Raw genomic sequence first — 13,071 nt, forward strand, 5'->3', positions numbered from 1 at the left:
TGTTTTGTCATTCATACAGTTCATTTATGTGTAGTTTTCACGGTGGAGGAGGAATAAACCCATAATGAGAAAGTCTGCCTGTGCTTCGAGGGAATTACATCACTCATTAAACCTGTGAGTAGGCAGTGGTTTCAGTTAGCTTCTAGAGAAATATCACTTCTAGACTGCTAGGGATAGGCTGAGTAAATCTGCTTCAAAAATGTGTTTCTCTGTTACAACATCTGCTAAGGGAAGTGTGTTTGGCTTTGAGTCCTGTTAGCCACTTCTCAAATGAGGCTCGGGGCGAAAAAAAACAGAGTATCAGAGACATATCGGCATCATGTAAACAATCCAAGTAACAGATTTGTGCTTTACAGAAAGGCCTGCATGCCAACACAGAACAACAACAACAGTAAACAGCAGGAGATACATGGTAGCCAGGTCCAGAGAAGCTGAGCCGGGGCGAGAGGTAGAGAGAGAGAATAACCACACACACACACACACACACACACACACACACACACACACACACACACACACACACACACACACACACACACACACACACACACACACACACACACACACACACACACACACACACACACACACACACACACACACACACACACACACACACACACACACCACACACACACACACACACACACACACACACACACACACACACACACACACACACACACACACACACACACACACACACACACACACACACACACACACACACACACACACACACACACACACACACACACAGCAGCGTTAGTGGCGTTGGGTGGTGTTTAATATGCTGAAGGAGATTGTGCGTGGTATTGGCTTTTGGCAGAGTGCAGTGGAGGGAGGTGGGAGATGGATTGGTGCAGGATCCCTCTCTTAAATGTTTAAAGAGTATTCACACAGAGCCCAGAGGAAGAGAGAGAGAGAGAGAGAGAGAGAGAGAGAGAGAGAGAGAGAGAGAGAGAGAGAGAGAGAGAGAGAGAGAGAGAGAGAGAGAGAGATAGGGGAGGCATTATGAATGGGTGACATCAGGTGCCTCAACAACCAGAAGAGTGTGTGTGTGTGTGTGTGTGTGTGTGTGTGTGTGTGTGTGTGTCTGTGTGTGTGTGTGTGTGTGCGTGTGTGCGTTTGTGTGTGTGTGTGTGTGTGTCGTTGTCGGCATACTCCTTCATTGTCAATACAAACCCAAGAGTATCCAGTGTATACAAAAATGGTAAATGTGTGACAGAAATGCCCTTTTTTATATTCTTATATGCACTTTCTGTTCATTTTGTAATTGCTTAACTGTTCCACACACCTCTTCTTAAGGTGTGAGGAAAGTAAAGTGGTTATTGTATCTGTAGATGTATAAATCTTTAAAAAAGAGAAAGACTACGAGCATTTCTGTTAACTTTATAGCTAAAACTATTACAATTAAACACTGCATTATGATTTTTACTGTCCTGTTTCATTATGTTAAGCTTTTTTTTATCTTCTGTCTTACTTTTAATATCCTTTTTTATCAGCTTGTGTTTCTTTGAAATCTGTTAAAATGCATTTTTATATCTTATGTTAAGTGGGGAAAGAGGCATTATTCAAATTAACTTTCCTTCCCTTATTCGATTAATAAGTGCTGATGCTCTTGTTCCCTAGAAGCAATTGTTAGGAAGTCCTTTTTATGAGGGAACACACACACACACACACACACACACACACACACACACACACACACACACACACACACACACACACACACACACACACACACACACACACACACACACACACACACACACACACACACACACACACACACACACACACACACACACACACACACACACACAGCTGTATTTACAATCAGACCTTATGCAGTGATGTGCGCTCCACCAGCTGGAAGGGGGCGGGGTCGATCTTGCAGTTGGTAAAGTTGACCTGTTCATCAAGCTGCCTCTCCTCCCACTCTGCAATCTGCAACACACACACACACACAAATTATGTCAGTAAATACCCCACTGGTGAATTCAAAAACAGTGTCTGCTAACGACAAAATGTCATCACGCCCAACATTAGCCGCCTTTAGCTTAGCGGTGGTGACGTGAAGTCATGTGACTTTGCTGTAGTTCCTTTATAGCCCAACATTAGCTTCCTTTAGCTTAGCGGTGGTGACGTGAAGTCATGTGACCGTGCTGTAGTTCCTTTATAGCCCAACATTAGCCGCCTTTAGCTTAGCGGTGGTGACGTGAAGTCATGTGACCGTGCTGTGGTTCCTTTATAGCCCAACATTAGCAGCCTTTAGCTTAGCGGTGGTGACGTGAAGTCATGTGACCGTGCTGAAGTTCCTTTATAGCCCAACATTAGCCACCTTTAGCTTAGCGGTGGTGACGTGAAGTCATGTGACCGTGCTGTAGTTCCTTTATAGCCCATCATTAGCTTCCTTTAGCTTAGCGGTGGTGACGTGAAGTCATGTGACCGTGCTGTAGTTCCTTTATAGCCCAACATTAGCCTCCTTTAGCTTAGCGGTGGTGACGTGAAGTCATGTGACCGTGCTGTAGTTCCTTTATAGCCCAACATTAGCCGCCTTTAGCTTAGCGGTGGTGACGTGAAGTCATGTGACCGTGCTGTGGTTCCTTTATAGCCCAACATTAGCAGCCTTTAGCTTAGCGGTGGTGACGTGAAGTCATGTGACCGTGCTGAAGTTCCTTTATAGCCCAACATTAGCCACCTTTAGCTTAGCGGTGGTGACGTGAAGTCATGTGACCGTGCTGTAGTTCCTTTATAGCCCATCATTAGCTTCCTTTAGCTTAGCGGTGGTGACGTGAAGTCATGTGACCGTGCTGTAGTTCCTTTATAGCCCAACATTAGCCTCCTTTAGCTTAGCGGTGGTGACGTGAAGTCATGTGACCGTGCTGTAGTTCCTTTATAGCCCAACATTAGCCTCCTTTAGCTTAGCGGTGGTGACGTGAAGTCATGTGACCGTGCTGAAGTTCCTTTATAGCCCATCATTAGCCGCCTTTAGCTTAGCGGTGGTGACGTGAAGTCATGTGACCGACCGTGCTGTAGTTCTTTTATAGCCTAACGTTAGCTTTTTACATCTGCATTCTGATCCAAAACGTGTGAGGGGGTAGCCATGATTGTGCATCAAAATGTTCTTTATCTGAAAGGTCTGACTTGAAGTGACAGCGTGTATAATAGTTCCTGTTAACAGAAGATGTCTTTATGCCTCGTGCCAGTCACTAATCAGAAGGCAAAAGCATCAAACAAACGCATAACCCCTCCTGACAAACCACCAGCCTCTGATAGACAATCAATGGAGCGGGCCCCGATGCTGAATGACTCCATAAATCACACAATGATGGAGGTGAACGAGGAAGAGAGACGCGGAGACATGGCAGACGTATGAGAGGTGAACGATGAGGGATACCGAGAGGAATAAAGGAGGAGAAAATGTGAGGGATGTGCGGCTGACAGACAGGAAATGAGAGGTGCTGTTGATGGATGAATTATGTATGATGTCAAATGATCCAAAAATATAAGACTTCAGGGTAATCGGCCCATCTTTGGGATATTGAGGAATCTGGAAGAGTCATGGTGGGGATGTGCAAGCCGAGATTTAAGGTTTTACTTTTAGGCTGATAAACAAACAAACAATCAATGATAACTGTTTTTATCCTTTTCGTTGTCCTTTAATCTGAATTTTTTACCTTTTCTTTTTGGAAGTAATTGAGTGATGTGGCATTCAAACTAAGTACAATTACTCAAGATAAGTACAATTTGAGGTACTTTTACTTTTGGTACTTTAACTATATTTTGATAATAATACTTTTGTACTTTTACTGGAGTAACATTTTGAATGCTGGACTTTGACTGTAACAGAGTATTCCTACACTCTGGTACTTTTACTCAAGTACAAGATCTGACTACTCCTACTTTTACTCAAGTACAAGATCTGAGTACTCCTACTTTTACTCAAGTACAAGATCTGAGTACTCCTACTTTTACTCAAGTACAAGATCTGAGTACTTCTACTTTTACTCAAGTACAATATCTGAGTACTCCTACTTTTACTCAAGTACAAGATCTGAGTACTTCTACTTTTACTCAAGTACAATATCTGAGTACTTCTATTTTTACTCAAGTACAAGATCTGATTACTTCTACTTTTACTCAAGTACAATATCTGAGTACTTCTACTTTTACTCAAGTACAAGATCTGAGTACTTCTACTTTTACTCAAGTACAAGATCTGAGTACTTCTACTTTTACTCAAGTACAAGATCTGAGTACTTCTACTTTTACTCAAGTACAAGATCTGAGTACTTCTACTTTTACTCAAGTACAAGATCTGAGTACTTCTACTTTTACTCAAGTACAAGATCTCAGTACTTCTACCTTTACTCAAGTACAATATCTGAGTACTTCTACTTTTACTCAAGTACAAGATCTGAGTACTTCTACTTTTACTCAAGTACAAGATCTGAGTACTTCTCCTTTTACTCAAGTACAAGATCTGAGTACTTCTACTTTTACTCAAGTACAAGATCTGAGTACTTGTACTTTTACGCAAGTACAAGATCTGAGTACTTCTAGTTTTACTCAAGTACAATATCTGAGTACTTCTACTTTTACTCAAGTACAAGATCTGAGTACTTCTACTTTTACTCAAGTACAAGATCTGAGTACTTCTACTTTTACTCAAGTACAAGATCTGAGTACTTCTACTTTTACTCAAGTACAAGATCTGAGTACTTCTACTTTTACTCAAGTACAAGATCTGAGTACTTCTACTTTTACTCAAGTACAAGATCTGAGTACTTCTACTTTTACTCAAGTACAAGATCTGAGTACTTCTACTTTTACTCAAGTACAAGATCTGAGTACTTCTACTTTTACTCAAGTACAAGATCTGAGTACTTCTACTTTTACTCAAGTACAAGATCTGAGTACTTGTACTTTTACTCAAGTACAAGATCTGAGTACTTCTACTTTTACTCAAGTACAAGATCTGAGTACTTCTACTTTTACTCAAGTACAAGATCTGAGTACTTCTACTTTTACTCAAGTACAAGATCTGAGTACTTCTCTCACCTCTGTTAAAACCTCCACTCATTCAGTCAAAATTAACGAAGCCATTCCACGTTGACTTTTCTGTCAGAAAAACACACTTTGGGACTAAATGAGGAATAATTGGCAGCTTCGAATAAACACAATTTGTCAAATTGAAGCTACATATTTGTAGGATTGTATTATTTGTTGGAAATAATGGATTGACCGAAAGTGAAACGTAATTTGTTTATCTCCCTTGTTTTCCCTATCCTCTCCAAAATATAATGGGTTCTTCCTTTCTCTATGCTACAATCTTTCACAAAGGTTAATTAAAAGGGTTTTTCAGAGGAAACCAAGCAGACAACCTGACCTGACATATTTGGAGAAGGTAATAAATAATCACAAAAATAAATAGTGCTAATAAAAGAAATTCATCTCAAGTTTTGCCAAATGTCACCACTTGTTATTTTGTAAGCTGTTTTCCTAATTGGCTGTACGGTGTGTGTGTGTGTGTGTGTGTGTGTGTGTGTGTGTGTGTGTGTGTGTGTGTGTGTGTCTGTGTCTGTGTCTGTGTCTGTGTCTGTGTGTGTGTGTGTGTGTGTGTGTGTGTGTGTGTCTTACCTCTCTAATGGTCATGTCATCCTCCACATCTACGTCGTCCTGTAGACAAAAAGTCAAAGGAGAGCAGTCAGTACGGAACATATATTCACAGTAAAATGAAGTAGTCTACAACACGGATACACAAGCGGGAGACGAATGGTAAACAAATGAAAACAATGATGTCCAGTCGGCTGTTATCACAAACACAAACATTTCTACTTCTCAACTTCACACAGAAGGTAAGTAGACTTATTGAAGACACATATTCACTCACGCATCACATCGTAAGAGCGATGCAGCGCCGCCGTTTGGAGACAGATGGACAGAAATGTGTGACTAAAGGAGCGACTACAGTACATTTAATGAGAGCGGGGGATGTGATGTATGAGATGTCAGAGCAGATGATCATTATGATAATGATGGATCTGTGGAGAGGCTCATAACTGACGGGCTGACGCTGCTGTTTGATAAGCTGGAGTTACACCATAGATGGTATAGAAGAACAAAGTGTACAACGGCCACGGTTTTAAAGCATTGAGTTCGGCATCTGGGTCGGTGCCATCTTGGTTTTTTGACGTCCATATCTTGGTTTTTGAGAGCCAGAAGTGACATGAAAGGACAGAGGAAGGTACAACCAGGTAGTAAACAAGATCTTTTGCCTGATCACTATTACAATTCATTTTCATTAAGCGAAAAACACACTGTGAAAGTTCTACGATAAACACAACACCAACACCGGAAAACAAAATGGTGGCAACCTGTCAATCACAAGGTAGCCCCGCCCTAAAACATACACTGCTTTATTCTCTATTTTACTTTAACTGGGACCATAAGTTACTAAATTATGATCATGCTGTATTGAAGAAGACCTAAAGATTGAGACCATAAACTGGTCAGGAAAATGTTAACTGAGGTAGCAAATAAAAGTTATTTTCTCTTAGTCTTCTATACAATCTGACTTATCTTTTGCTCACTGCTGCTGAATAAAAGTGAGAATGTCAAACATACTCTAAATTGGACCATCATTTACTAAATGGACTTTAGTATTTGAAGAAGACTTAAAACTAGAGAGCAAAACCGTGAACTCTTTAAAAATTCACAGCGATAACTAATAAAGTAATACTACGGATACTTTTCTCATAGACTTCTATACAATCTAAAAAACAAATAAATCAATATACTGTATGGAGTTGCCCTCTGCTGGCCTTTAGGAAGAATTCAAGTTGAAGCCACTTAAAGAAAATGTTGACTAGGGTAATAAATCAAGTGAGGAGTTGGGTCTTTTTCTTGTAGACCTCGATACAATCGGACATTTTTTGGAACTTATTTTTATTTAAATTAGCCTCTATGGCTTAATTTGGCACGTTTACATGATGGACTCAAGTACTCATGTTATTGATTGTGTATTGTTGTTACAAATAAAAATAAAAATACAACCAGTGGAGACGCCCCCTGCTGGTTATTAAGAGAATGCAGGTTTAAGCCAATTTGCTTTTCATAGTCTGAGGTTGTCGCCCGAGTCAAAGCAACTCTGTGCTTTACAGAGAAGCTCTGAGAATACTATGGGATGGAAATAAACAACATGTGTGTGTGAAGATGTTTCCACAATGTGTGTATTCAGCTCCATGTGTGTGTATGTGTGTGTGTGTGTGTGTGTGATGGGCTGTGAAATACATTCTCTAAGTGTTTAGTCATGAGCTTGAATACAGGTATTTACTTCTCAGGATTCAAGAAAACATGTGTGTGTGTGTGCATTAAATACAGGGAGTCATGGTGTGTGTGAAGATGTTTCCACAAAGTGTGTATTCAGCTCCATGTGTGTGTGTGTGTGTGTGTGTGTGTGTGTGTGTGTGTGTGTGTGTGTGTGTGTGTGTGTGTGTGTGATGGGCTGTGAAATAGGTTTTCTAGGTGTTAAGTCAGGGGCTTGAGTACAGTTATTTACCTTCAAAGTACTGAAGAAAACATGAATGTGTGTGTGTGTGTGTGTGCATTAGATAAAGGGAGTCATGGTGTGTGTGACCCAGGGGCTGATGGGAGCCCTGAGCTCATTTATCCTCATCGCCATGGTGAACGACCTGTTGGTAACCCTAGCAACTGTTGCCGCGGGGTAAAAAAAAAAAAAAGGAGCCTTACTGTAGCGTTATGTAAGCTGCAGCCGGTGAGACCACACACACACACACACACACACACACACACACACACACACACACACACACACACACACACACACACACACACACACACACACACACACACACACACACACACACACACACACACACACACACACACACACACACACACACACACACACACACACACACACACACACACACACACACACACACACACACACACACACACACACACACACACACACACACACACACACACACACACACTTATTCTGCTTGTCACAAGGGCACTCTGAATGTCGCCATTGGTGTTGACGGGGAGAAAATGTAAAACTAAAGACTGATGGAGAGATCAAATCACTTCGGTGTGTGTGTGTGCGTGTGCGTGTGCGTGTGTGTGTGTGTGTGTGTGTGTGTGTGTGTGTGTGTGTGTGCGTGTGTTTGCAGAAGAAAGTGCGTCTTTGAGAGACAGAGAGGTTGGACTGACTGTGCATGCTAAATAGATGCTTTGAGAGAGATTAGCTGCTCTATTAAGAGAGCAAATCTCTGCTTTTGGATACAGGAGTTAGGGAGAAGTGTGTGTGTGTGTGTGTGTGTGTGTGTGTGTGTGTGTGTGTGTGTGTGTGTGTGTGTGTGTGTGTGTGTGTGTGTGTGTGTGTGTGTGTGTGTGTGTGTGTGTGTGTCTGGGGAAGTGAGAGAGCGAAACTTTGTGAGAACGACTGACAGTGAAATCCGAGCGACCGTGTGGGCATATTCAAATGAGATTTGAATAAGTGTGTGTGGGAGCAGAGGCATGCTCTGCTCCCATGTGCTGACAAAAGGCCGATGAAGCTGTATTGCTCGCTGCGCTGTTTTTCCGTGACCAGACAAAGATTACAGAGGTCTGTTGATCTACGTTTTCCCCCTGAAGCTATCCACATTTCCATCAGTGGCAACCATCCAAGACCAGGTCAGCTGGGAACACACACAGGATTATGTATTGGGTTTAAGCATACAGTATAATGAACAGAGATTTATGATTGTGGAAATCTGGATTAAAAGCAGCCTCTCGTTCCGGATATTCTTCCTTCTCTCAGCCCACAGTAGAGAGAAGGGGAAGTGGTAAGGCTTTCTTTACACTTCCAATTTTGCTGAAGGGAGGGATTAGCATTTTTGTCTTCTTTATCTTAATCCACAATCTCCCTCAGATTTAAAAAAAGGTCACTTCAGGAAGTTTGGATTGTATGTAGACAGGTTTGGAGGCACATATAGAAAATGAAGAAAGTAACATTTCAGTGAAAAAGTAGGATTACAAGTGTTTCTTTGCATTTCTTCAAGCTTCGTTATCCTTTATGAAATAGTTTTATTTATGCTGCCCAAAGGAATTTAAAACATAATTGAAAAAACAAAAAATGTGTTTTCCCGGATCCACCAAAGTCATTGTGGACAGTTTGTTGTTGGGACTATTTCTTTGTTAACAAAACGTTGACTTAAATGCTAATATCAGCATGCTATCATCTTCACAATGTTAATGCTAGCACGTTAATGTATACATTTTAACATGTTAACTCAAGGTGCTAACATTTGCCAATTAAAAATGAGAGGTCAGGGGGTCAGATTTGAAAGAATTCCTCCACTGGGGATCATGAATGTCTGTTAATCCAACTATTTACAATATATGTAAAAGCGTCATCATCATTCAAGTCATTGGGATTCATTGGCTGAGATCCATGAATGTCTGAACATATTTTAGTACCAAAACATCAAGTTTGAACTTCACCTAAGTCAATTTAATGTATCCTCTAGGGCAGTGCTTCTCAAACTTCTTTCAGTAATGTACCCCCTCTGAAACATTTTCTCAGCCAAGTACCCCCTGACTGACCCCGAACATTTTTGATATAAAAAGCCTATATAACTAATTACAATATAGTGATGTTCCATCAGTGTGTGATTTATTAACTCCTTCATGCATTGTACAAACAGAGAAGAACCAGTTAAGCACCAGAAAAGCACAAGAATGGATCTTGAACCCTTGGTGGTTCTAGGAATATTTTATATAAAACTGTGTTTTCTATTTAACTTATTGTACTATAATTATTTTTGTAATGATGCATGGTATTTCTTTTATTAACCTTTTTTAATTTTTTTATCTCACGTACCCCCTGCAGTACCCCAACGTACCCCTAGGGGTCCGCGTACCCCCATTTGAGAATCACTGCTCTTGGGAACATGAATATCTGTAGCAGAAATCCTGACAATCCACGTGAAAGCTACTAAGATATTTTATCCACAAATCTCTCGAGGGAAGACACAGAAACACCAACAATGAATATCTGTGGCATGCTTAAAAAGTATTCAAACCTGTAATAAACGTTGTTTCTTAAAAAGATATTTGATTTTCTATTCTTTGGGGAGCCCATATTGGTTGGTGAAGAATTGCATTGTCACCTCAAACTACAGACAAAACACATGTCCATTCCTCCTGTGATCCACATGTGATACGTAGCACTGTTAATAAAAGGTCCCTTAATAGAACAGATTATCTCGAACAAGCAGTTTAAGTGATAAGTTATTATTGAAGTGCTGCAGTTTCTGTCTAATGAAGTTCATATCTTCATCATTGGTCTTTCTATCCTCTGAATAGCTCTCCCAATGATGGCTAAAGACACTGTGGAGTTCATCCCTCATGCTTATGCTCGATGTCTGTTCTTTGAATCGGCACCACACTAGATGGAGCAACAGGGACACATTGCAGCAATAACTACTGATCACTCGTGCAGGAAACTGACTGCTGACTTCCTCTCTGCTGACACTCACTTTCCTTAGTGCTTTCCAGTTCTATTTCTGTGTATCTGATTAGACTCAAATGTAAAATAACATCGTTAAAGACTCAGTGGTTTGAACAATAATGGCGGGCTGTGAAAGAGTCTTAAGAGCTTTGGGAAAAGTTGTAAAAATGGTGAGTAGTTAATGTTAACGATCAATCGCACTGTGGTAGTAAACCGCCGTTGAGCCTTGTGGCAACGCTTTATTTGGATAGTCGACAAACATGTGTATAATAAAACATGTACAGTTGTGTATTATACACATGGAGAGAGAGAGAGAGAGAGAGAGAGCAAGTAACTGCTTGCGATTGCACTTTTCACAGCTATTCATAGAGAAACATCCATTAAAATGCATATAATATACTGGTTTGAAACTAATGAGACAACTTGAACGTTATGCGAAAAACATGATGCTATTTTTTGATCGTGCATCCTTACTCTACAGCCACCATAAAGCTCTGTTTTTTGGGAAACACACCCAAAATGACTGGCTTCACTTCGGAAACGTGAGCAGATCTGAGTGAAAACCACCTTAAAGTGGACCTATCATGCTATATTTGAATAATATAGTGTAGGACCATACCTATATAAGGCATATTTATACTTTTTTTTTTTCAAAATACCAAACAGATCATGCATTTTAGCCATGCCTCATTTCGCTCAATTTGACATTTTTTACCCCTGTTTTAGCAAGGGCAGATTCTGTGAGAACAGCACCACCTACAGGCCTGGCATATGTACTACAGCGTCTCCAGCGCTTTCGAACGGCAATGGCCATGGCTGTCTCCTCCTGATTGGTGGAGTTGGCCCAATAGCCGTAGCGCCACCGTCCTGACGTCAGGACAGTGTTCAAGTCTGGATCAGTTTTTATCAGATCCGTTGCAGCCCCTTTTTTAGAGATTTGGGTATGGAGGAAAATAGAGAGGGTTGTGTTTTCTGACACTTGGTGAGTTCCCTGGAACACCGGGGACACATATTCATGTAGAAAAGACGTACAAAAGTGCATTTTGCATAAGTTCTTTAAATATTCTAAATCCATTTTCACTGTGATTCATTGTTCACCCTGGAAGAATCTGATCGAGCATCAAACCAGTTCACAAAACAAATTACAGAGAGTACATCACACTCATCTCCAGCAGATTATTTCACTCTCTCTGTGAAATGATTCAGGAAATGAAAGCTTTATCCTGTCCTCTGAATATTGTTCCTATCAGGTACCTGAAGGACACTTTTAATGGAGTCAAGTAGTCTTTGTTATACTTCACAGAACTTGCTTTCATTTGAACATACTGTGAAGGTGGTAGCTCTTGACCCCGACGATTTCATATTTAAATCTTTCAAAATCCCATTTTCTGTCTGAAATCTCTTTCAAAGGACTTTCATAGTGGGACAAGTACTCAGGTCTGGTGTGAGTAAAAGTAGAAGTAATCAGGTCTTGTACTTGAGTAAAAGTAGAAGTACTCAGATCTTATACTTGAGTAAAAGTAGAAGTACTCAGATCTTGTACTTAAGTAAAAGTAGAAGTACTCAGATCTTATACTTAAGTAAAAGTAGAAGTACTCAGATCTTATACTTCAGTAAACGTAGAACTACTCAGATCTTATACTTCAGTAAACGTAGAAGTACTCAGATCTTGTACTTGAGTAAAAGTCGAAGTACTCAGATCTTATACTTCAGTAAACGTAGAAGTACTCAGATATTGTACTTGAGTAAAAGTAGAAGTACTCAGATCTTGTACTTGAGTAAAAGTAGAAGTACTCAGATCTTGTACTTGAGTAAAAGTAGAAGTACTCAGATCTTGTGCTTGAGTAAAAGTAGAAGTACTCAGATCTTATACTTCAGTAAACGTAGAAGTACTCAGATCTTATACTTGAGTAAAAGTAGAAGTACTCAGATCTTGTACTTGAGTAAAAGTAGAAGTACTCGGATCTTGTGCTTGAGTAACAGTAGAAGTACTCAGATCTTGTACTTGAGTAAAAGTAGAAGTACTCAGATCTTGTACTTGAGTAAAAGTAGAAGTACTCAGATCTTGTACTTGAGTAAAAGTAGAAGAACTCAGATCTTGTACTTGAGTAAAAGTAGAAGTACTCAGATCTTGTACTTGAGTAAAAGTAGAAGTACTCAGATCTTATACTTCAGTAAACGTAGAAGTAATCAGATCTTATACTTGAATAAAAGCAGAAGTACTCAGATATTGTACTTGAGTAAAAGTAGAAGTACTCAGATCTTGTACTTGAGTAAAAGTAGAAGTACTCAGATCTAGTACTGGAGTAAAAGTAGAAGTACTCAGATCTAGTACTGGAGTAAAAGTAGGTAGGTCAGATGTTACGAAGATATCCTATGATCTCTTTAATGCTTCACTTTAAATGGGTTTACACCTGTCATATAGTATTAGTATATAGTAATATGAAGAACTAATTGTCAGGACTTCTTCTCAAAACTGGCTTATTTCTTTCTAACTTTGAGTAATTCGAAAACATCAACTTTAAGCTGATGACACTAATATA

General features: G+C 40.0%; 1 protein-coding gene across 2 annotated transcripts in view; it reads right to left on the reverse strand.

The window, feature by feature from the left end:
- LOC117475891 (chloride channel protein 2-like) overlaps positions 1–13,071 on the reverse strand; it is a gene marked incomplete at its 5' end in the record, with an annotated part of 70,427 nt that overhangs the window by 6,835 nt on the left and 50,521 nt on the right. For both annotated transcript variants that reach the window (XM_034122232.1, XM_034122231.1), the window contains 2 exon segments: positions 1,846–1,950; positions 5,647–5,685. In XM_034122232.1, the coding sequence (XP_033978123.1) occupies positions 1,846–1,950; positions 5,647–5,685 (144 nt within the window).

Source organism: Trematomus bernacchii, unplaced genomic scaffold, assembly GCF_902827165.1.
Source record: "Trematomus bernacchii unplaced genomic scaffold, fTreBer1.1, whole genome shotgun sequence".
NCBI classification, from domain to species: domain Eukaryota; kingdom Metazoa; phylum Chordata; class Actinopteri; order Perciformes; family Nototheniidae; genus Trematomus; species Trematomus bernacchii.